Source organism: Protomyctophum parallelum (genome assembly GCF_964188405.1).
Source record: "Protomyctophum parallelum genome assembly, chromosome: 12".
In the NCBI taxonomy this organism is placed as follows: Eukaryota; Metazoa; Chordata; class Actinopteri; order Myctophiformes; family Myctophidae; genus Protomyctophum; species Protomyctophum parallelum.
The window spans coordinates 49,794,842-49,818,237 of NC_139712.1; the positions used below are offsets into that span (position 1 = coordinate 49,794,842).

Genomic DNA, 23,396 nt, shown 5'->3' on the forward strand with positions numbered 1-23,396 from the left:
ACCTTAGTTGTATGTTATACTTAATGACATGCAGCCGTGAATACATGAATGCATATTCATGATGGAGCTACCAGCAGAACATGTCCCTGAGAACTCATATTCAGCCTAACCAGATCATCATCTTGTGAAGGTGGTAATAGTACGTCAGTGTTCATTGACTAAGACCAAAAAGACTAAGGGCTCCATTTTCGTCACCGCTAAACCCCTTATCCCTAAACTTCTTTGCCTTGTTTTACTATTTTGAAAAACATTTTTGAATAATTCAACTAGCCAATCTACATTGACACGTTGTGAGCTTGTAGACTGGCCATTTTAACTATTCAAAAATGTTTTGCAAAATAGTAAAAAAAGGCAAAGAAGTTTAGGGATAAGGGGTTTAGCGGTTAACCCTTATCCCTAAACTTATTTGCCATTTTTTACAATTTTACAAAACCTTTTAAAATAGTTCAAATATCTGCTATACAAGCTCACAACATGTAGATGTAGATCGGCTAGTTTAACTATTTTAAAATCTTTTCAAAATAGTAAGGTTTAGGGATAAGGGATAAGGGTGGCAAGATGGAGCAGTAAAGGACTAAGATGTTTTCTCTGGATCTATTTTCAAATGGCCGAAATGTATATAGGCCTGAAGTGGCTAATGTATGTTTTGTAATAATAATCCAAATCTACAAAATAACTAGTAAGTAAAGTTTTTGTATAATTGTAGTGGTGTAAAAGTACAATATTTGCATCTGAGATGAGATGTAGTGGAGTAGAAAAGTAAAATTATTCTAAATTGAAAATACTGAAGAAAGGAATACATCAGAATTGTACAAAAGTACAGTTACAGAATTTAGTTTTGTTCCACCACTGATGGTGATTATGATGTAGATTGACGATCCAGAGACTGTGACTATTTACTGATACAATGTGCAATACTTGTTTTCTGATTGGCACGAAATGTGAATTTGTGCTGTGACTGTGGGTGTGGTTTACAGTGGACACCCACCTTGCCTGTGAATGTTATATGAGTGGCTTGCGTGCGGTACTTGTGGTACAGACTCAATTACTTTTTAAATTTGCTACATGATTTTATACTTGCTGCAGCACAATTTGTCCCTCTCTGGACAAATGAACTGGAAAGAGAGAGAGAGAGAGAGAGAGAGAGAGAGAGAGAGAGAGAGAGAGAGAGAGAGAGAGAGAGAGAGAGAGAGAGAGAGAGAGATGTACAGGGAGACACACTAAGGGACGTGAGGGAGACAAAGAGAGAACGAGAAGAGAGAGAGAGAGATGGGGTTGGGCGGGTGAAACGATTACACTGACACAGGAAGTGACAGAAACAGCAATGAGATGGATGGGAGTGGAGGAGCTGCGTTGACCTCTGACCTTCTCCTCCTCCTGCCAGTTCCTCCTCTTCTCCTGGGCTCTCTGACGGCGGAGCTGCTCCTTCTTCCTGTGCTCCTCCATCTTCCTGCCGCGCTCCTCTGTGCGGCGCTCTAGCTGCTGCTGCACTTTGCGCTCCTTACCACGCAGCAGCTCTGACAGATCTGCACGCACGCACACACGCACGCACGCACATGCAGAACACATACAAACCACACACACACACACACACACACACACACTGTATTATCACCAGGCGGAAAGCATCTGGTTCTGGATATGAAGCCAATGAGGAAGTCAATCAAACGCTGCAGTTCTTATTAGGTGGCGTGGCGCTATTTCCACTCCTGCTGGCCGCAGTAGAATACCCATTGATTCACTTGAATCAATGGGTATCAATATTTTGGTTTTATTATTACCGTAGTAACATTTTAAATAAATACTCAACTAAGTTTTCAATCACTAGTTTAAAGTCTTCTTTCAATGACCATGATATGCATTTTTGTAAATTATGGTCCCATTCATTTTTAAATGGATGATAAAGTAGGGCGTGCTTCTAGGGCTTCTACTGGTTCTACTGAGTGAAGACCTCGCCATTGCTGAATAGCATTTGTTTCCGGTTGCTTTTCAAGACCGGAGATTCCAAGATGGTGGATTTTGAATTGGCTTAAATAGTGGCTTCTAACGGGTATGTAGAAACCAAAGGGCTCCCTTCATCCATATTTCTTTACAGTCTGTGATTATTACATTATGACAAAGTGCACACACGTTATCATTTATTACATGCATATCATATTATGCTCTCTCTCTCTCTCTCTCTCTCACACACACGTGTGTGTGCGTGTTTGTGTATGTGTGTGTGCATGTGACTGTGTGTCTGTAACAGCTGAGAGACGGACGGCATGCAGTGCCTCCAGCAGGTCAGTTAGTCATGCCCTGAGTATTCTCTCTGGCTAACTGGAGTCTGTCCATGTGTGCCGTGGTGACACTCCATAGTAGGGAACTACAAGTACATACGGTATTATGTAAGAATCACTAACCTGCCTGAACAGGAGGTCAATTAAAGGTAGGGTAAGCGGTATTTGTTATGATCGTACGTACTCATTGATATAGAGCATTTGTTCAGTAACAGGAGTCTCACTGCTTTTCCAACTCTTTAGTAGGCCTATACAGAAAATGCATTTTCAGGTCAGGATAACAATTTTATCCAATGAGGCGAAATAACTCACAAAGATTGCAGGATAGTACCACAGGTACCAACAAGTGCATTTGGAAGTGATGAAACAAACAAATGAGCAGAAAAAATTGGAACTGGAAATTGAAAGAAAAAGAATAATTAAAAAAAAACGTTGAAGCTGTTCATGGGTACTCTCTGATTGGCTGAAATTGTCAACCCACCTGAAAATGTATTTTCTATTAATTGAAGAGCTGGAGAGTTTGGGAGCGCCCAATAACACACAATAACAATGATTACTATCAGAATATAGTGCTGTAACAGTAGTTCAGCACATGTACAAGCTCACAGCTTGTCACACATCTGCTACCCTGGCACCATACATTTTCAGATGGGAGGGTCTGGACCGCAGCCAAATAGTATCATTTTGGGCGCCTATGTACAAAAACCTTTGATATCTACCGATTTAGAAGGCCTTTGTAGAATCAGCCTCACGTCTTACTGGGTTAATGAAAGTGGACCACCCACTCTTGTTTTCATTTTTTTTATATATATATTTGACATTTTTATGCGTTATCCCGCCGAAGTTTGACGTAACATACGTATCATACCTGGGTCACGTTAGATTTTACCCCCATTCTGAATTCCAATAGATTAATATTGCGGCATATAAGAACAGTGTTCCAAAAAGCCTGGTGGTTTGATTTATATTCTAACGTCACATTCTCACCTAATACTTCGGTAGACTCGATGCGAATGGGCGGAGAAGTTGGGATTCTTCCATATTTAATTTGCTGCGGTTTGCATTCACACTGGCTGTGTCAAGGAAACGCAGCAGGGAATTCTATCAATGTGTTCAATTCATAAAATACACAGTGAAGGCTATGGTGTTAAAAAATATAGTAAGTAATAATTAGGACTTTTGACGTAAAGTCAGGGTAACGGATGCAGTGTGTAGTCGGGGACTTACTGTGAGTGTGTGAGCACATGAACGAGGCACAGCGGAGACGGGAGCGCAAAATGATCCGAAGTTTACAATAGTATAGCCTACTCCCAGAGTCCCATGATGATCTGATCACCATATAGCCTACAATTATTATGCACATGCCATGTTAGCTATACAGTTTCATGCTGAGCTAAACATGTGTTTTAATTTTGAAGTATTTATATTCAAACAAGATGAAGAAAGTCTCCACTCTCCAGCCCTCCATGTTTACGCACGACAGACAGAATATTCTGTACACTGCAGTGTTTTTTTCCTTAAGCAATATATTAATGTGCTTGTCCTCATATTTCGATGAGGGCTTAATTCGGTCTCCTTATTTGACCACGTCACATGGTAACCTAACGGGACATCTTTGCACTGCGTGAAATGAATATCCCTTCTCCGTCTCCAACTGTGTGTAGCTCCTTATCCGCCACATGGTAGTTTGCTTAATTTCCTTTATTTGTAGAATGCGGTTCTTTGATGCGCATTAGGATTCGAATGAAGCTTCACACCTGCCAAACGAAGCGCACTTTCTGACAATGTGCAGCAGGATTCGTTTTAAGCGCAGTAAAGCTTTCTGGTGTGAAGGTCACCTAAGATGACCTAATGTTATTTTCCATAAAGAAAAACTTTAGACGAGTACTTCAGGAGTAACGTCAGGACTTCGGTAGTAGATTAGATTAGCATAGAGTCAGGAAACCAAGGGCAGAGAGAGAGGGAGAAGAGACGAGCAAGGGGTCAGATTTGAACCCGAGTTCTATGACTGGTGGAGCTTGTTTTAAACTGAATACAAAGTTTTCAGTGAATGGAAGGCGGTGTCAGTCTATGGAGGCCAAGGGAAACCAGGCCATGCTATGATAGACACTGGCTGAGAAACACACTGGAGCTGTCCGTTCAGCCCCCCCCCTACTAGCCTCACCTCACTCATTGAGGCGAATACCACTCATTTTCAACATTGAACTGTGTCATTAATATTAATATACCTTAGAGTTGTTGTGTAGAAATAATAAAAAGTCCCCCCCCCTCTCATATATCTCCATATTTTTTCATAAATTAACGATAACGCCCTATACTTGATCATACTACAGATGTGCAAGCTCGCATTTTGAGCTTGCAGATCTGTTACTTTTGCTATTTTATTTGATTCCTCAAAAGTAACAGTTTTGGACATATAAGAGGTTTCCAGCTGACAGAGACGATATAGGATTTGGAAGGTGTTTTTAGAATCGGCGTCAGGTCTAAATGGGATAAACATTCTACATTTCTTGACGCATGAAATGTTATCAGTAGAAAAAAACCTTTTGACAGTAGCATTAGCATACGTGATGTCAGCGTTGCTGATCATAGCATATCATTTATTTATAGCTCTGTGCTGAAATATACACAACAGACATTCAGTGATACATTATCATACGCACACTAACACTCGAGACAAGAAAGACATGAGACAAAATGTGTGCACACTGCACAGTTTGCACAATGCAGGGTTCTATTATTAGACCGAATAGACCGTGCCTGCTAACTTGTCATACTCTGGTAAACTGCATTGTGTTTACCTGCTGGACTGCTGTGGGTAGTCGGTGAACGAGAAGGCGACCTGTGTCCAGAAGGAGACCTGTGCCCGCTGGTCAGAGCCCTTAAAGGCGAAGTGGTCAGGGCTGGACGGGACAATCACAAATGAGTCATGTTAATAACATTGGCTAGAAAATGCGAACACACCCATAAGCAAGCAGGTGCACGCATGCACATTGCACACGCACACGCACACGCACACGCACACGCACACACACACACACACACACACACACACACACACACACACATTTAATATATGCTTACCCCACCCCACCCTGAACTCTGGTTTTCCAGCTTTAACCACTTAAACGCCAGCATCCTTCTTGTGAGAAAGGCCTTCACAAAAATAGCAGATCGACAAGCTCACGTTGTGCTGAGACAGTTGTGACCCTGGGGGACTCATGGTTACCCATATGGGGGTTAAGTTGTCAAACGTTCTGTCAGTCAACTGCTGTTAGGGGTCAGAAGTCAATAGTACATACATTCTGTGTGGATGATGATAGTGTGTACTGTAGGCTAAGCCTATTCTATAGTCTTGTTCTTTGGTGGTGAGTCTAAAAATGATCATTATAACAATGTGAAAAAACGTTATATATTAATTTATAATTGTATGTGGTGTCATTAAAATTAATGTTGATATGGCACACTGGCATCTCTAGAAAATTAAAACATGGCACCATAGTTCATTTAAAAAAGGTTGCAGACCCCTGGGCTAGGCAGCTGGGCTATGATTCCACACAGAAATTACATTTTCTTCTTCATCACTTCAGTCAAGAAACACGTTAAGAAAACAGCTGATTTGTGGCTTGCGCACAATCAATTCTTCTAGCTATTATCATCTACTCGACCATTGTGTGTGATACGACATACGATATATCCTCTCGATGTTCACCGTTATTTCGTTTGTTGAAGGTCTTCCTCACTGAAACATAAATAGATGGATGCATGCATGCCTCACCTGTCATCTCAGTTGTCGATTGTCGTTCGTCAATATATCTCAGGCGGGACCCCGCGTGCCCTGTGTTGACGATAGGATTAAAACACTGCAGACCCACTTGTTCAATAAAACCACTGCGGCAAGGAGCTATCGCTGTCTCTGTCTACATGCCAAGTGTGGAGAGCTTATGCCAGAGAGAGGGAGGGGAGTTACTTGGGGTGCATGCGTACGTTGTATAGGCTACTATATGTTTATGTGTGGAGTGCACGCGTGCGTGCGTGCGCGCCCGTCCCACACAAAATATTTTCAAGTGGCCTTAATTAAAACGGACTGTGGAGCCAGCACCAGCAGCATATGATGCATCACACCATTATGCTTATTAAAACCTGGTGACGCGAGGTTATAGCCTATTTATCCCGCAAGGCTACCTCTGTAACGCGAAAATAGAAACAGACTCGTTTCATCCATCCATGTCTGTCTGCCTCTGCCTGCACAGTGCATATATATATATATGTGAATATGTGCCTGCACGTGCTGTGTACTGGAGAAAGCAGCGTCATGGAAGAGCACACGTGCTAGCAGCTAGAGGCACGATTACGTCATTGTTTAGCATACAAGTACCCCCCCCCCCCCGCACGGATTACTCATATCATCGGTGTCGCCTGATACTAGCCGATTCTAAAAAGAATCGGAATGCTATAAAGAAAAGCAATATTCGTTGGGAATCCGTAATGTTGAGATAATAGCTTAATATTCTGTTAAGTATACAAGCATAAAATCCAGTCTCTTAATTAATGCACTCACCCGACCCTAACCTACCGTACTTTGTTTATTTTCAATACATTAGATACGGTAAGTCGGTAACAGACCTTTATTTGTCAAAGTAATGAATGTAACTACCCAAATGCCATAAGTCACGACTGGTAGTGTTGACTTACACACCAGATGTCAGAGTAGACTATGGTCTGTGACTGACCATCCAAACGATTTAGAGCTCAATAGCACCATCTTAAGACCATCTTAAGATGGTGCTACTGATCTGAAATACCAGCACAATGAAATGGCATGATCAAGAACGTAATTCGAAATGGATGGAGTTAAGAACTTTATTGGACACCTACACTCAACCTTCAGACATCATAGAACATATTTTTCATTGGCTCTGATAAACACAACAGGCTCTCTCTCTGAGGTCTAGAGAACATAAGCAGCCAATCTGAGGGCACTTAAATGTAAGTGACGAAGACAGAGGCCACTAAAAAGCAAAAAAACAAACAAGGAAACAAAGAACAGCAGACAGAAACACAAATTAGGGAAATACAAAAAATACATTTTGATTTTGCCTTGTTTTAGGGGGGGGGGGGGGGGAGATAAGCAAATAAAATATTCAATGCAATTAAGTGAAACAAGAAATGCAAAACACAAATAGGCATCTTCAAAGTTAATTATCTTTTCCCCATCTTCAATAAACATTTTTGAACCCATCTATACTGTACTGAACATACATTTGTTAGACTAATAATATGATAATGACCGCCAGACCAAAACACAAAATGGTTTATCTTTTTATTTGCGAATCCAGAGATTCTGTACTTCTTACTAAATTCCACAGTGTGAAATCAATATAAATACATTTAAAAAGATAACACATTAGGTACTGTTTCTCATGAGTTGCTTGCAGTCGTATCGAACCTCTTTTTTTTTCTTTTCTTTTTTTTTTTAAGCAAGAGAGACATGCCGGAGATGGGGCTGGTAATTTCTCATTCCATTGACACTAGAAGCAAATAAAAGGGTAAAATGTCTAGTGATGCTCCAAGTGTGCAGGCCTCCCCGACAGCATCAACAGAACGATGATCAGCCTGTTTTTTTCCCCCTCCTCCAATCCAAGTGTGATGGGCGACGTGCACACATTGATCTGATAGTCGCCCATACAGTTTTCAACTACAGTAACTTCCATTGGACAGCAAGCAGTAAATATGATATTCTATCCACCATTCCATGGTGGATTCCAAGTGCTCAATTAACCATTCACAACTGTGAATTAAATGTATGTATCAATGTTGTTCTACTAAACTGCACTTGATGGTTTGCACACAAAAAAAAACTTATTGAGGGTAAACAAACTAATGGTGGAACATACTGTATCTTAAACTGATATTGGACTGGCATAGGCTGATAAAAAATAATAATGATAGGATTATCGGCTCAAAAAATCCAAATGGGAGCATCGCTAGTAAAATCCCACATTTCCCCTCCCGTAGCGGGTCCTTAGATCTGGGAAAAGACAAGAAAAAACCCAATATAAATACTCATATAAAGTTGTCTTCTCTTTCCATGCTTCAACATGCAGTGGTTGAAGAGTGTTACTTCAAGTTTATTTTTCCTTGTCATCTTTTATAGGTTACAGATCTTTCTGGTGGCTAAGAAAGTTTCAATGTAATGTTTTGTCATTTAATTTAGCAAATCCTCCCTCAACTCAAAAATTATCAAGTAAAGCACAAGTATGTGTGTATTGCTCATTTGGTTCAACTCCCGGTCGACAATTCTTTGGGTCAGTTATGTTTATATCACAGGTCAATCAAAGGGTACAATTTGTTGGGGTTTTTCAAGGAGAGAAGAGCATTGTGGAAGACACAGAAACTTGGATGCTGTGTTTTGGTTTGCCGTCAATGGTGCCATTGCAGCAATATAAATGGTTCATAGGGTAGCCAACTCTAGGATCTATATAGTCTCTTCTACATACTGACAAATGTTGCAATTTGAACCATTTGACTAGTGTTGCACAATTCATCGAAAAAAGATCGAGATCTAGATTCAGACACCTATGCAATCTCATTTTGTGAAGAATTGTGCAACACTATACTAGTTGGCTGTCCGATTCATTTTAGTTACTCTTTTGCATGTTTTTTTTAATAAATATTTTCATGGAAAAAATGAGAATCGTGATCTAAATTCTTGTCATGGAAAATCGAGATTCACATTCGATTAAGAATCGTGCAGCGCCAGGAATGTGGCCCTGCACCAATTTGACAGCAAGCCACCATGTTGCAAAACACGCTTCGAATGTTATCAACCAGTAGGTTACTGAACAAGACGATGCAATGAAGATTAGGAAACACTGAAGTGAAATTACTGCCGCTGAAGCAAAAACATCGCAAGTGACTTACGTGGCAGGTTAAGACTGATATGAGGTTAGGGGACTTTCGGGGCCGGTTGAGACTGATATGAGGTTAGGGGACTTACGGGGCCGGTTGAGACTGATATGAGGTTAGGGGACTTACGGGGCCGGTTAAGACTGATATGAGGTTAGGGGACTTACGGGGCCGGTTAAGACTGATATGAGGTTAGGGGACTTACGGGGCCGGTTAAGACTGATATGAGGTTAGGGGACTTACGGGGCCGGTTAAGACTGATATGAGGTTAGGGGACTTACGGGGCCGGTTGAGACCGAGCTTAGGGTTAGTTACGGTCAGATTTAGGGTTCGTAATAGTCGGACAACGCGACCAACATCAGACATCTCCGTGTTACCTAATCGCAGTCAGTAGGCTCCAGTAGAGCCTACTTGGCCTTTGACACAAAACTCACTGTGGAAACAATGGTAGTACTTACATCATCAATGTCCTCATCATCGTCACCAATGTCATCGAACTGGATCTCGTCATCGTCCCCAGGACCGAAGGTGTCCGTCTCGTTGATTTTGGCTGTGTGGTGCAGGAGTGGTGAAAATAAGTTATGAGAAAGAAAGCCAAACATGAAGCAGTGATGGTCATTAGTTATTTCTAGAGTACTGAAGTCAGATGTAATTAACACATCTTACACAGATCACATTTTTTTACTCACATTCTGAACTCCCATAGACGTGTTTAATATAGTGGCATTAGAACCGTGTTCCAAAAATGAACACATGCGGTTTTACTACAAAACATTTAAGTTACCGGCACACAATTAGTTACATTTTCGCCAGAAACAGACTATATCGCAAACGATACAGAGCCATCTCCCTGACAATATTGCAGCGGAAATGTGTTTATTTTTGCACCACACTTCTTATGAGACTATTCTAAGCTGACCCAATGCCATTATGCATAGAGAAATTACTTCTGTGACCATAGGGATGAGCGAGTGACATTTTCTATACCCTATTACTATGAAACAGGAATGTATGTATGCTTACAACTCACAACGAGCCGTTTGGTACACATGTGTATTAACTGACACCACATATTTTACTATTAAAATAAACAACCCCTGCAGTGATTGACTGCAGTACTGTTTGCCTGAAGTGTGGCACTGTTGCCAATGTTCCCTTTAACTCACCATGCTCTGGCAGTTCTCCGTAAGCTTTCAAACTGCGAGCTTCATCTGCGTTATATTTCAATATAACATCAGCTTTGTTGTCCTGTTGAAAAGACCAATCAGTTAGTGGTTTGAAAAGAGAACTCGTCTTAAAACAATATTCGGTTCAGTTTTATTTTGGTCATAAAATAAACATTACATGTATTCATTTCTTCGTATTTTTTACATTTGTTGTAGAGACCAAAAGGGTTTAGGCTGAAGCCAATGGCTTATTGTGCTTATTGTGGGGGGGGGGGCAGGGACATAAAACTAACAGGGAAACAAACAGAAGAGAAACAACACAAATAACAAAGGACAAAAAGGAAATAATTTGAGCGAAAACAGAAAGACACATTTGGAACAGGAGAAGACAGATTTGATCACACAGAATCCAGAGTCGCACATGAGAAGAATGTTATAAATAGGGTTATTATATACCGGTAGTTAACATTACTTTATCATAATAATTGTGTACTAATATATATGATTATTATATTATGTCAATGGATCCTTAGCAGTCTGTAACACAGAGTGAATTGATGTAAACAATTCGGACACTACTGGGCCAATTTCGTTCCATTTGTTAAATGTAAACAAAATGATCAAATTGGGGTCTGTGGCCTAATCCAGTGGTTCTCAAAGTGGGTTCCTTGGGGAATGTGCATGCGCGCACAAGCGCGTTCCAGGGAAATTCCAGGAAATTTTAACCATTTTATAAAAATTTGCATTTTTTCCTTTTTTTATTACTTTTTTAAATCTTGAAAGTATTGGACATTTTTAAATAACCCCTTTTTTTAACCCACAAATCTTTCTTCAGGCGGTCCCTCCCTGGCACACATTTTCAGATGGGAGTCTGCAGGCCAATACATATCAATTTGGGGTTCCTTGACTGATTCAACACAGTGTTGGCATAGATAGGCCTTAGGCAGCATCAGTGCAGAGAAACATGAAATGTTGTCTGGCTCACAACATATGCAGTCAAGCTTGTCATATTAATCTGCAGTATTATTTGAAAACAATAAGACCTGTGATCCATGTGAATGACCAACACACCTGGTAATCTCTCAACCCGACCAGAATGATATCCGATGTGTTAATCCACACCTAGGAGAAAGGAAAAACAAAAAAACAAACAAACAGTAGAGTCAGTTAAATCACAAAGAGCCTGTGTTATACCTCAAGCTGAAAAAAGAAAGACACCGAAATGCACTTTATGACCCCTCTCTCACAGAGCCATTGAGCCAACGGTGCCACAGCGATGGCTGCTGACTGACCGCTGAGAAAGCGTCACGTCAGCAATATGTCAGGGGGTTGGGGGGGCTTCTCTGTGCGTTAGTGGAGAAAGACAGGATGGGAAATTCCTACCTTTTTCCGGAGTTTTCCTCTGATGTGGCAAAGCCTCTTGACCCCGTCAAAGCACATGGCCTCCAGACGTCCGTTCCCCAACATTTTGATCACCTGAGCATATTCTGGGAGCGGGGAGAAAATGTATTAGACCACATTTTTATACTTTTATAATTTACGCATTCGTGTATCAAAGCTTCTGCAGCAAAAGCTTAATTGGTTAAATAGTCAACATTATGTGTTTGAGTTTAAGGGTTCGAGCCAAGGTGCCCCGACACGTCAAATATATAGACTAGAATGTTCATTCAGATCAACATACTTGACTTTGAACGAACACAAATTCAGGGAGCATGACATAAATTACAGAACTCTTATTCTGGTCTATTATTCAACAAGAAATACAAAGTTGGACAATGCAATAAGTGGAATTAAGACTGAGTAAAGAGTATATGAAATCCAAAATGTAGATCTGCATACCATTGCAGTCAGAATCTGCTCCTTAACATATTAACCCAATTCATTCTTACATCTAGGATGTAAAGTCTCACATAGTTTGAAATGGAGAAGCGTAAAACTCCTCGTCATATTATAATGGATTTTATTAATATACATTTCATCAACACATACAAACACTGCATAGCCAAATGGACAGCCAGATTGTGTGCCATTTTGATTAGAAGTGATATGATTTTGTAAAAGTAAAAACTAAGTATTTTGTTAAAAGGTTAAAGCTCTATACTCCAATATGTAGTGTTCAGTAACAGGGACTAACCATCAGTCCAGCTCTTTAGTAAACAAAATATATATATTTTTTAGGTCAGGATAATAAGGATTCTAATTTCACTTGTTCACCTGGTATACCGTTAGTCTTCTTTCTATGTCAAATTGTGAGGAAATCCGGCAGTGTATGCAAGGCTTGTATCACCATCCAACACATTTGAAAAACGTGTCTTGTGGTGGCAAACATCTTCACTTTGTTGTGGTTGACAAATAACCTTGTTCTGTTGTTGGTGGATTGTGCACAACATGGCACTAGGCTGAGGTCTCAGATAAAAGACTAGTGGACTACAGGAGATAATTTTAACCATTCAATAAGATGTACATTGACACTCACATTCAGTTTCCTACGGCCAAACTGAATTAGGAATCGGCTTGGCCACCTTCCAGCCACTAGCGCACCATTCTGACCAAGGCTAAAATGTCAGCAATCAAAGGGCTTAAAAAAATCCCATCTGGTGATAACAAATACGTACCCTGTCCGTCCTCTTTGAACACCAGCTCTCTCTTCTCAGATTCATTCTCGTTCTTTCCACGTCGCCGATTCTTTCCTCCCTTTCCTGATGGGATACACAAATGTTTGAATGTCAGTTTTGATTGATTAAATACTTTGACAGTTTGCAATAGTACAGTGGTACTATTATACAATGGTGATGAAGGGATAACACAAAAAGCCCAGAGGGTTTATTTCCGTTGTGTTCCTGTGTATTCAATTCAGAGAGAAGTAACGCGAGACCCAAGTTAAGTCAACTAATGTTACCAGCGATGAAGAGTTGCTTGCTGACAACTAGGTTACATCTCTATTGGGGTACCACTGCCCATGTGTAAACAATGGACCTCCATTTAACGTTAACATAAAAGTTAAATAAAAAGTTATGCTGCTTTCACAGTGGAGAGGTCACGGCGCCACTGTGTTGGTTTTAAGTACGACAACCCACCGTTAACTTAACACAGCAGGTGGCATCGGCCTGGCTAACTGAAAGTTATCTAGACTAAAACGAGGTTTGGTCGTATAGACTGGATAGTTAGTTACGAATTTAACATGAAGTTGTTGTTGTCACTGATGTTACAAATGGATGACAGCCACAGGCCGGCCCAGGGTGCGGTTGAGTGAGTTAGCTAGCAGGCTAACTAGCAACAGAATCACAACGGCTGGATGCTACTCCCATAGATATGGCTACTCCGGTTAGCTAGCCCCATTTAAATCATCTTCATCCTAGTACGACACAAACTGCGGCATGCCGTCATTTAAACACCTCGCCGCTCACTGGATATACAATAACTGTCCTCAAACGGCAGCTAACTTGCCGGGTATAACGTTACGATAACATTATAATCCATATGTAAGCTAACTATTAGCTGGTTTCAGAGGGTTTGTGTCACGTTTTCAATGCGTGTGAGAGAGAGAGAGACGCGGCGCGCTCAGCCAACAAAAACACAAGTCAGATCGAATTACGGTTCGATAAAACCTTACCTTTATTCTTGGGCATATTCTTTACACCTCTAGCTCACGGTCTGCCGTGGTGAGAAGACGAGTCGGTTGTTCTTGATAAATGTTTACAGTGGTCAAGCAGACAGAGGGAAATAATGACGGTGTACGCGTGACGACGTGAAGTGAAAGATAGCAGCAGCCTCTGTTGCTGTTGGTGCGGTGCTGCTGGGAGCAGTGTTGCCAGATTCTGCGACCGAAATAAGCTACCAGGTCTATGAAACCAAGCCCAAATTAAATAAGTCACTCCACAAAAGAATGAGCAATTTGTTCGGGAAAAAATAATAATAATAATAATCATCATAATAGTTGATTGGAACTTTTGTTAATAATGGGTACTACTGACATGAAAATGTAAGTGACTTTACCGAAAAACAAGCCCATAGTCGCTTATGATAAGCGAACATGGCAACACAGTGCTGGGACGATCTGCGCATGCGCCCGCACAAGCGCTTCAAAACCATGTAGCTTTATTGAAACGTGGTGACATTTCAGAATAATCATATATAGATTCAGACAGATTTTGTCTGTCTGTCTGTCTGTCAGTTGTCTGTCTGTCTGTCTGTCTGTCTGTCTGTCTGTCTATAATACATCAGAATAGTTACAGTGTGGTGTGTGTGTGTGTGTGTGTGTGTGTGTGTGTGTGTGTGTGTGTGTGTGTGTGTGTGTGTGTGTGTGTGTGTGTGTTTGATTGATTGATTGAAATATTTATTAACAGTTTGTAGAATTACAGTACAGTACATGTATCTGTGTGAGATATCCGTGGATATGCACGGCTTGGGATAGGCTATCCGTGGATATGCACGGCTTGGGATAGCCTATCCGTGGATATGCACGGCTTGGGATAGCCTATCCGTGGATATGCACGGCTTGGGATAGCCTATCCGTGGATATGCACGGCTTGGGATAGGCTATCCGTGGATATGCACGGCTTGGGATAGGCTATCCGTGGATATGCACGGCTTGGGATAGGCTATCCGTGGATATGCACGGCTTGGGATAGCCTATCCGTGGATATGCACGGCTTGGGATAGCCTATCCGTGGATATGCACGGCTTGGGATAGCCTATCCGTGGATATGCACGGCTTGGGATAGCCTATCCGTGGATATGCACGGCTTGTATGATATCCGTGGATATGCACGGCTTGGGATAGGCTATCCGTGGATATGCACGGCTTGTATGATATCCGTGGATATGCTCCTGAGGAGGAGGATTCTAAAAGCGACTTATAAATCCTAAAGCCTTGTTTATACTTCACTGTGCAACGGTCCTATGCTGGAAAATAGCAGATATGCAAACTCACAGCACATCTCATTCAAGACACTGAATTTGCAGATCTGCCATTTTTGCCATCCAAATGCATATGGTTAAATGGGCCCTAAGAGAAAAAGTGCCCTTCTGGGCACAGGTCTCCACCAGGAGGATAGGACTGGAGAGTGTGTGATGTTTGGCAAAATGTTTAGGAGTAATTTAAACATATTTGTTTGTTTGGGTGTGTGTGTGTGTGTGTGTGTGTGTGTGTGTGTGTGTGTGTGTGTGTGTGTGTGTGCTATTTTTGTGAAAGCCTTTCTCACAAGAAGGATGCTGGCGTTTAAGTCGTTAAAGCTGGAAAACCAGAGTTCAGGTTGGGGTGGGGTAAGCATATATTAAATGTGTGTGTGTGTGTGTGTGTGTGTGTGTGTGTGTGTGTGTGTGTGTGTGTGTGTGCGTACGTGCGTGCGTGCGCGTGTGTGTGTGCATGCATGGTGTGTGGTGTGTGTGTGAGACGCAACTTGGCCTGTTGCAGCGCCACCATGAGGCTGATTTGAAAACTGTCAAGTGGCATTTCTTCCTCAGCCTATAGTGGGAATAGGCAAGCCATGGATACGCACCTTGGGATACACGGCCATGTCTTCCTTACACTACATTGTAGTTGTGGTGTACGCCCAGTGTAGACTCAGTGTTCAACACCATAGTGTAGTCAGTTCCCAAACTTTTTAACCCAAGAGAATATTGATGTCTTCCCATTAAATCTGCATGCTATTTTCTTACGTCTTACGTTTTTTCTTTTCTTCTTTCCTGGAATAATTTTTAACGAGAAAAACAAAAACAACCTGATATTTTACTCGTGACCCACCCAAACATCGGTCCTGGTCCACAGTTTGGTTGGATGCCACCCCACTGTAACACTCGTAAACAGTGCCATAGAGTCCCTGTAAGGCTTTAGCCTTAACATAAAGATCCGAGGCTTCTGGCTGCCCAAGCATCATATGTGCCACTTACAGTCTATGGTGCCACTGCTGGATACTAGTCTTCCTGCCGACCAGCCGCCAGATCACATCTGACCCCCTGACCCTCAGCACAGGCTCTCTCAACCCCTGGGAAGTGTGCTGACTCCCTCTCTTTGACTCCCTGTACACTCATCATGACTGTCTGCATAGACACGCACAGCTCTGCTCTTTCTCTCTAAATAAACTATTGAACTGGGTTTGTACATGTTTTGGGTATATATATATATTTTTTTTAAGATATTTTTTGAGGCTTACGCCTTTTATTGATTTTTTAAGGGACAGATAGTAGGCTGACAGGAAACGGGAGAGAGATGGGGGGATGACATGCGGTAAAGGCCGTGTCGGGTTCGGGAGTCGAACCCGCGGCACACCGCGACTGGATCACCAGTCCGGTGCCCAGACCGTTACGCTACGGCCTGGGCCTGTTTTGGGTATTTTAATTGAAAATATGATTGGCCAATCTTGATCATTATTAAGTGTTATGATGTACACATGTTTTCCAACGTTTCCCTTTGTTTACACACCATTTTGAGTATGTAAAGTTTTTTTTTACTTTTTTTGTAACAGACTGTGGCTAGACCTAGCTGTGGTCCATAGCCTTAAAGGTTTTATGACATTCATTTTCATTTATTTTTCTTTTTTCTTTTAGGTTTTATGACCTCAATTACACCCAAAAAAACCTGAACTTTGAACATTCAGTGGATTTTCTGTGGTCTGAAGTTTTCTTTGGGGTTTGGAAGCCTTTTGAGCTACAATGAAAACAGTGAAAACAGTGACATCTGCTGGCAAATCCCATTGACATACAGTATATGGGATTTGCAGGATCTTACATCACAATCTGCCGAAAAGTCAGAGCACCTGTTTGAGCCAGAAAACCCCAGATCACAGAAAATCTACTGAATGTTAAAAGTTCATGTTTTTTGGGTGCAATTGAGATTAGAAAACCTAAAAAAAAAAAGAACAATTCCAAAACCTTTTTTTTAATGTCACAATCCCTTTAAGGATTCTATGGACCAGAGCTAGACCATGATTGGGCTCCCAGGGGGCCAGAGGAAAGACTACAGGTCATCACTGGGACACATTTCCAACTTGCATCGTTCCAGTAGGCCAGTGCCCAACGGGCACCGCTGTAGAGGCCAGACGGGCACAGCGGGGGTGCAGTGGCCAGTGTCGAAACTATCGGACCAACGGTTCTCCATGACCGCCCCAAAAAGGCCTCTTACTCCGTATGCATTTACAACAAGTAGGCCGCCGCTCTAGTATACAGTGATTAGACAAAAAAACCCACCATGCCTTATTTTTCAAATATAAGTTTTTAATTATTATTTTCAATAGAAACGTCTCCCCTCACTGCAAATAGAAAAACAGAGATTTGGACTAGCAGCAGCAGGGCTGAATGCAATACGCAGAGTGGCATGGACACCTCTGCAGGGATAAAAACATGAAGTGACAAATGGGACAGAGAAAGATACAACTATACTGAAGTTTTCCTATTCATAATTGGAGAAAGAAAAAGCAAAACGAAACATTAAAGATACATTCCTTTTACCAAAGCTGTACAGTGAAAGAACGAGGCAAGGATGCTTTGCACATTTACTATATAAAATTATATAGAAATAATAACTTTCTTGTTTTTGTCTCTGAGAAACAGTTACATCCCTTATGTTTACACACACATTCAGACAACCAAGGAGAGAGAGAAAGAGGCCTGGATGTCGCCACAAGCATGGAAATCTAAATCTAATTACACCTAATGGTTAATAAGATTCTATCATGGCTTATGATGTATTATTCTGTATTATGGTTATAATAGGTAGCTGTGCTTTTACTGATGCAATCAATGAGTCTTGAATAATAATAAAAGAGCAAGTGGTATTTCAACAGCATTTTATATAATTGTAGCAGTGACTGATACCTGGTTCCGGAAATGGTTCAAAATGTGAGGGAATCAATTCCTGGTTCCTAAATGTTGGATCTGGTTCTGGATCCCAACGCTGCTCACAAGGTCCCCTACTGGCAGAACTGACTGCAGGGCATAGGCACAGACAGATCAGGTTAAAGCAGTATGCCATAGCTGTGTTTCTCAACTGGTAGGCCTATAGCTCGGGACCCAAAAGTGGTGTTGTGGACAAATACACACTTTTTTCCAAAGACTTCTAAATGGTTGATAACTTTATGGTTAACACAAAATTGAGTCCCATGCTGTAGAGTCAGAACCTATGTAGGCCAGTCTAATAAGCCAGTGGTTCTCAAAGTGGGGTCCGGGGACCCCTAGGGGTCCTTGGTGTGGTTCCAGGAGTTCCCCAGCATAATGGTTGATAGCGTTACAATCATTTTAACCACTTAACTATTTTTTTTATACTTCAAGAATAGTAGATATATAAGCTCACAGCTTGTATTCTGGATGCTTGTATATCTACTATACTACTATACGATTTTGGAATATTAAAAATCTTCTCTTCAGGGGTTCCTTCCTGACACAAAAGACAAAACCGTTTCAGAGGGGGTTCCGCGGCTAAATACATTATCATTTCAGGGGTACGAAAATATTTGAGAACCGTATTAAGCAACACAAATGGAATGTTATCAGTTATTTTATTGATGAATTTGTAATTTTGTTCGGGGGGGTTTTGTCCCCAAATTAATCATTATTATGCCAGATTCCACCTATAGTCCCCGTCCCTGCCAACCCATAGTGTTGGTCTGGGGACTGTAGACAATCACATCAATTCCAATACACACATGGAGTCACTACTTTTCACCAAACAGTGACGCGTTTCACCAACTCTGTCACAGCTAGTGCAGTGACAGAGATGGTTTCCACCAGGCAGGGACAATTTGTTGGAATGTTATCAGTTCTAACCAAAAATACTACTATACATCACTGATTTATTGATTGACTGGACTGGCTGATTGCTGCTACAAAATTAAGTTTTGGAATAAGACAGGCAGGTTGTGCGCAGTTTAAAGGTATCTGTGGCAGAAAACCAACTTCTTTCTTTGAGCACAAACATTAACAGAGCAATGGATGATGGTTCCTACAGAGAAACAACTCCTTCAGCCATTACACACACCGTAGACCTGTGTTGATCAGAGCAGGTTAGATAAGAGACTGTAGATTATAGATTTAATTTGGAAATGTAACCCAAAAGTGTGCCTGTGGAGAGAAAAGAAAGTTGTTCTATTGTTTTGCTTGAGTTGAATCCTCTGAACATATGAGGCTTCCACCCGACAGAGACAAGTTAAACTAAAAGATACACACACTATACAGTATGTATAGTGTGTGTATATACAGTATGTGAAACAGTTGGCGGTACTGTAATTTGGTTTTATAATTAATCTGTTTAGGTAAACCTCCTCAAAGGGAAGTCTTCATTGAGTAGGTTTGTTCATAGGATCTCTCCATCCTGACAAAGGTCATCATCCATGGATCTTCTAATTCCAACAACCCACCTGTGTGCTTATGTACATATAGCTCTCCTAAACGGGAGATAATATAAAAAAAAATGCATTATCAACAGAAACCTGAGTTGCTTCAGCGCAGTATTTACAGTTCAGTTTCCCTGTGTCACCCACACAGAGATGCACGTCGTCGGTCATTTTCACACACTCGTGCAGAAGGTCCGGAGAGACTGACTGACAGACAGACAGACAAACAGACAGGAGATGAGGGTGTTCATAAGTCGGGGTGTCCCGCCAGTTGAAGCAGAGGAACCATGGGCGGGGCCCACTGCTCCCAGACCAGCGCTTATTATTATTATTCCATCCAGAGCTCCCAAATTCACTTTGACTTAATGTGCTTTTTACTGGCATTGAAGGTTAAAGGAGAATTCCATGATAGAATGCTTTCTTATCTTTCTTACCTTTCTTTGTAGTCGTTACGTCCCCACCAAAGAGGTCCAGGTGTTTTTTTGTGCAAAAACTCCTTATTGGCTATTTTCCCTACCATAAGCCCTAAATTAATTGCATTGGATTGAATGGGAATTGAATGGGGCTATGGGGTGTTATGCTAGTTCACTTATTTCCATCGAAAGAAGTAGTAAAGTGTGCCGCTTGGGATATTATTTACATTATGAAGAGAGGATATATACAAAGAAATTATAATTTTGAGCGATAGAAATAAGCGAATTAGCACAACACCCCATAGCCCCATTCAATTCCCATTCAATTAAATGCAATTCATTTAGGGCTTATGGTAGGGGAGATAGCCAATAAGGAGCTTTTGCACAAAAAAACACCTGGACCTCTTTGGTGGGGACGTAACAACTACAAAGAAAGGTAAGAAAGCCTTTTTGTATGGAATTCTCCTTTAAAATGATACTGCCCAAAGCACCACGTTAAAATGTCCATAATGTCAATGTCAAATTCTCTCCACTCCAAGTCTACAGTTTCATTTGCTAGAGTGGGGGGACGGACGTACGGATGGTCAGTCCACCATTTTGTCATCTTCATTGTCATCAGTGAGGCCGAGCACAGCAAAAAAGGCATGGGGTGAATGATGTTGGGTATATAAAACATCTTGTTAGCCAGGTTAACCAGCAAGAGGGTACAGGGCTGTGCTGCTGATTGACCCCCCCCTCCCCTCAACAACAAACCCAACCGCGAGGCCAACACAGCCACATTCATTTGTTGCTCGTACGAACATCCGCATCACCTCTGGGACTCTATTTGATTACAATATAGCCTTTGTGTTGTGTTTCTTTAAGGACTACCGGTAAGTCTCGTTGATTCCTTCGCTCCATTGGCTACTTGAGCTTTTATTTTGGACGCAATGTGAATCCACAGCTACAAAGTAAATATCAACCACAGTATCAGAACGCAAAAGTAAGCTCTTTTAGATGCATACGTATGTTGGGTTTATCGCCAGTTGCTGTTGTTCCAACTATCCCCTTCCTCTAATAATTACAGCTCATTCTTTTATTGAATTCCTCCACTGACAGCGAGTCTTCGGGGCATACGACAAGGCAGCACTGATTGTCCGTAGCGGGGCACTGCACACGTGGAAATAGAACTCTCCCACCGCAGACAACAATACCATTGTTCAGCGTTCCAGCGTTATACTCTGTGAAGGAATAGTCCATTATAATAATCACAGAGTCGGAGGAGGTGGCAGCAAATTGGAATTCTGTGCTCCTATTTGGCGTTGGCATTCCCAGTGGCTGGGAGTTAACAGGAAGAGGGGTGTGTCGTGTGTGGAATAATCTCTTAGGGTAACACGCCAGTGATGGAGGGAGGTGGGTGGGGCTTGGTGCTCCTATTTGGCATTAGCAAGATCCCAGATCCACGGAGACGAGTGGGGGCCAAGGATCCGGCGGATCTTAAAGTGAGATGAGGGAAGGACTGTAACTAGCTCCAGTAGTCTTAACATGGTACGGGAAAAGCAGGGCGCGGGGCAGAGCAGATTCTGTGTGCTCCTAGTTTGGTGTCTTCGTGTCGTCGTCGTCGTCGTCGTCAGGTCCTATAGGGACCATCAGTAGTCCAGCGAAGGAGGAGGAGGAGGGGGCAGAACGAGGTCAGAGTTGATGGCGACAGTTTGACGGTGGTGTGTGTGTGTGTGTGTGTGTGTGTGTGTGTGTGTGTGTGTGTGGGGGGGGGGGGTTGTTACGAAGGTTTGGTGAGGTCACAGGGCCGTGGAGGTGAGCTTCTTCACCCCCCTACGCTGGGCCAGAGTGGAACAGCCCACTGGTTCCAGGACCGGAGGGACGTTCCTGTTGAGGGCTGAGTAGGTCGCTGCCATGGCTCCCTGTGGAGGAGTCACACACAGGGTTTAAACATTAAGACCTGAGATCAGATAGATCTAGCACAGCCTGTATTAGGGCATTAAGCCATTCCGACCCGAGATCAGATTCTAAAAATGTCTTCTACATCCTGACAGCTTTCTGAAAAAGCTATGTTTCCATGTCAGTCGTTCTTCGATTTTTCAAAAATAGCAGACCTACAAGCTCGTAGCGCGCCGCTCGTAGCGCGCCACTCGGTGGCGCGCTATGAGCTTGTAGATCTGCTATTTTTCAATAGCTAAAGCATAACATGATGCTAACACCTGCTAATAATGCTAAATTATAACATGTTTAAAACACCAAAAGGGGTTCCCGCCCAAAATGGGTGAAACATTAAGACCTGAGTCTGATTCTACAAATCCCTTCTAAAATCAGTAGTTCTCACACTTTTAAAGATGTTTTCAAAAATGTCCAAAAATAGCAGATGAACAAGCTCACAGCGCGGCTGCTATTTTTTGAATGGCCAACACAAAGACTGAAAATGACACAGATGCTTTCCTGGGTTTAATGGGTTTCGTAGACTGATACTATATGATGTTCAGTCATCTTAGCTTTTTTTCACTGCCGAAAACAAAATAAAGACTAAGCTGTGATGATGAAATGCTAGGGAGGGACTAGTGGAGATGGGATTCAGTAGCACTAAGACACTAAGCTCACAACGCGCTGCGGACTAATTCAACTGTAGACCAACTCTTATGGTATTTAGTCAAATAAAACAAAAACATTAATCAAAAGACTATGATAGTCTATGAATAAAACAAAATAAATTGCTGTCAAAACTAACACTGGACAAACTGAAGGCTTAGGACATTCATTGAACCTTGAACACTCAAGGGTGCGATAAACAAGAGTCACACACAGGATGTGATGTCAGAATCAGAACTAGGAAAGAACATTGTCTGCTTGTAATGGGGGGAGAGAGACAGCCCGTTTGACTTTATGTAGTTGTGGAGCCACCTGCTGGCAAACAACGTCATTGACTCAAAACTGTAATATTGTGTTGGTGTGGTTTACATCTGTAGTGTGTACTACGTGTGAGCATGTGTGCGTGTGCGTGTGCGTGTGCTCACGCACACATCTCTGTCTCCTACCTTAACGAGGTGAGGTGCGTCCTGTCTGTTGAGGGTGTATTTGGGCAGCTGGTCTCGGTGTGTGACCCAGGGGTGTCTGAGGACCTGACCGGCGGTCAGCCTCTGGTGGGGATCCACGTGCAGCATTTTGGACACCAGGTCCTATGAGGTCAAAGGTCACACAAGACTTCAGAGTTCAACGTTTCAACCAACATCAACAATGGGCTCTATGCACACAGAATAACTCTTCCTACCTCCGGGCTAGGAAAAGATGAGAAGGAAAAGTCATGGTCAC

At 42.0% G+C, this 23,396-nt stretch overlaps 3 protein-coding genes across 4 annotated transcripts in view; all 3 read right to left on the minus strand.

The window, feature by feature from the left end:
* map7d2b (MAP7 domain containing 2b) overlaps positions 1 to 6,064 on the minus strand; it is a gene marked incomplete at its 5' end in the record, with an annotated part of 28,141 nt that extends 22,077 nt beyond the window's left edge. The window contains 3 exons of the mRNA XM_083777819.1: positions 1,382 to 1,526; positions 5,081 to 5,182; positions 6,058 to 6,064. Of these exons, the coding sequence (XP_083633945.1) occupies positions 1,382 to 1,526; positions 5,081 to 5,182; positions 6,058 to 6,064 (254 nt within the window). The remainder of the gene's footprint in view (positions 1 to 1,381; positions 1,527 to 5,080; positions 5,183 to 6,057) is intronic.
* A 1,064-nt stretch (positions 6,065 to 7,128) lies between these two features.
* Positions 7,129 to 14,124, minus strand: eif1axb (eukaryotic translation initiation factor 1A X-linked b). The gene is made up of 7 exons (XM_083778318.1): positions 13,968 to 14,124; positions 12,970 to 13,053; positions 11,738 to 11,841; positions 11,426 to 11,476; positions 10,355 to 10,436; positions 9,647 to 9,738; positions 7,129 to 8,310 (listed from the first exon to the last, which is right to left on the minus strand). Exons 1-7 carry the CDS (start codon positions 13,981 to 13,983, stop codon positions 8,305 to 8,307), a joined length of 435 nt encoding a protein of 144 aa, XP_083634444.1. The 5' UTR covers positions 13,984 to 14,124; the 3' UTR covers positions 7,129 to 8,304.
* A 7,671-nt stretch (positions 14,125 to 21,795) lies between these two features.
* Positions 21,796 to 23,396, minus strand: part of rps6ka3b (ribosomal protein S6 kinase, polypeptide 3b) — a 74,597-nt gene continuing 72,996 nt past the window's right edge. For both annotated transcript variants that reach the window (XM_083778312.1, XM_083778313.1), the window contains 2 exons: positions 23,123 to 23,263; positions 21,796 to 21,997 (listed from right to left, as the gene is read on the minus strand). In XM_083778312.1, coding sequence (XP_083634438.1) covers positions 21,875 to 21,997; positions 23,123 to 23,263 — 264 coding nt within the window. In that variant the 3' untranslated portion in view covers positions 21,796 to 21,874. The remainder of the gene's footprint in view (positions 21,998 to 23,122; positions 23,264 to 23,396) is intronic.

What these genes read in the sequence shown, in the direction of transcription:
- eif1axb (XM_083778318.1), bottom strand. An exon ending in TCGGGTTGAGAGATTACCAG is followed by an intron (nt 10,437 to 11,425) that starts GTGTGTTGGTCA and finishes TCTTTTCAACAG; the next exon opens with GACAACAAAGCTGATGTTAT. An exon ending in CGGAGAACTGCCAGAGCATG is followed by an intron (nt 9,739 to 10,354) that starts GTGAGTTAAAGG and finishes TGCACCACACAG; the next exon opens with CCAAAATCAACGAGACGGAC.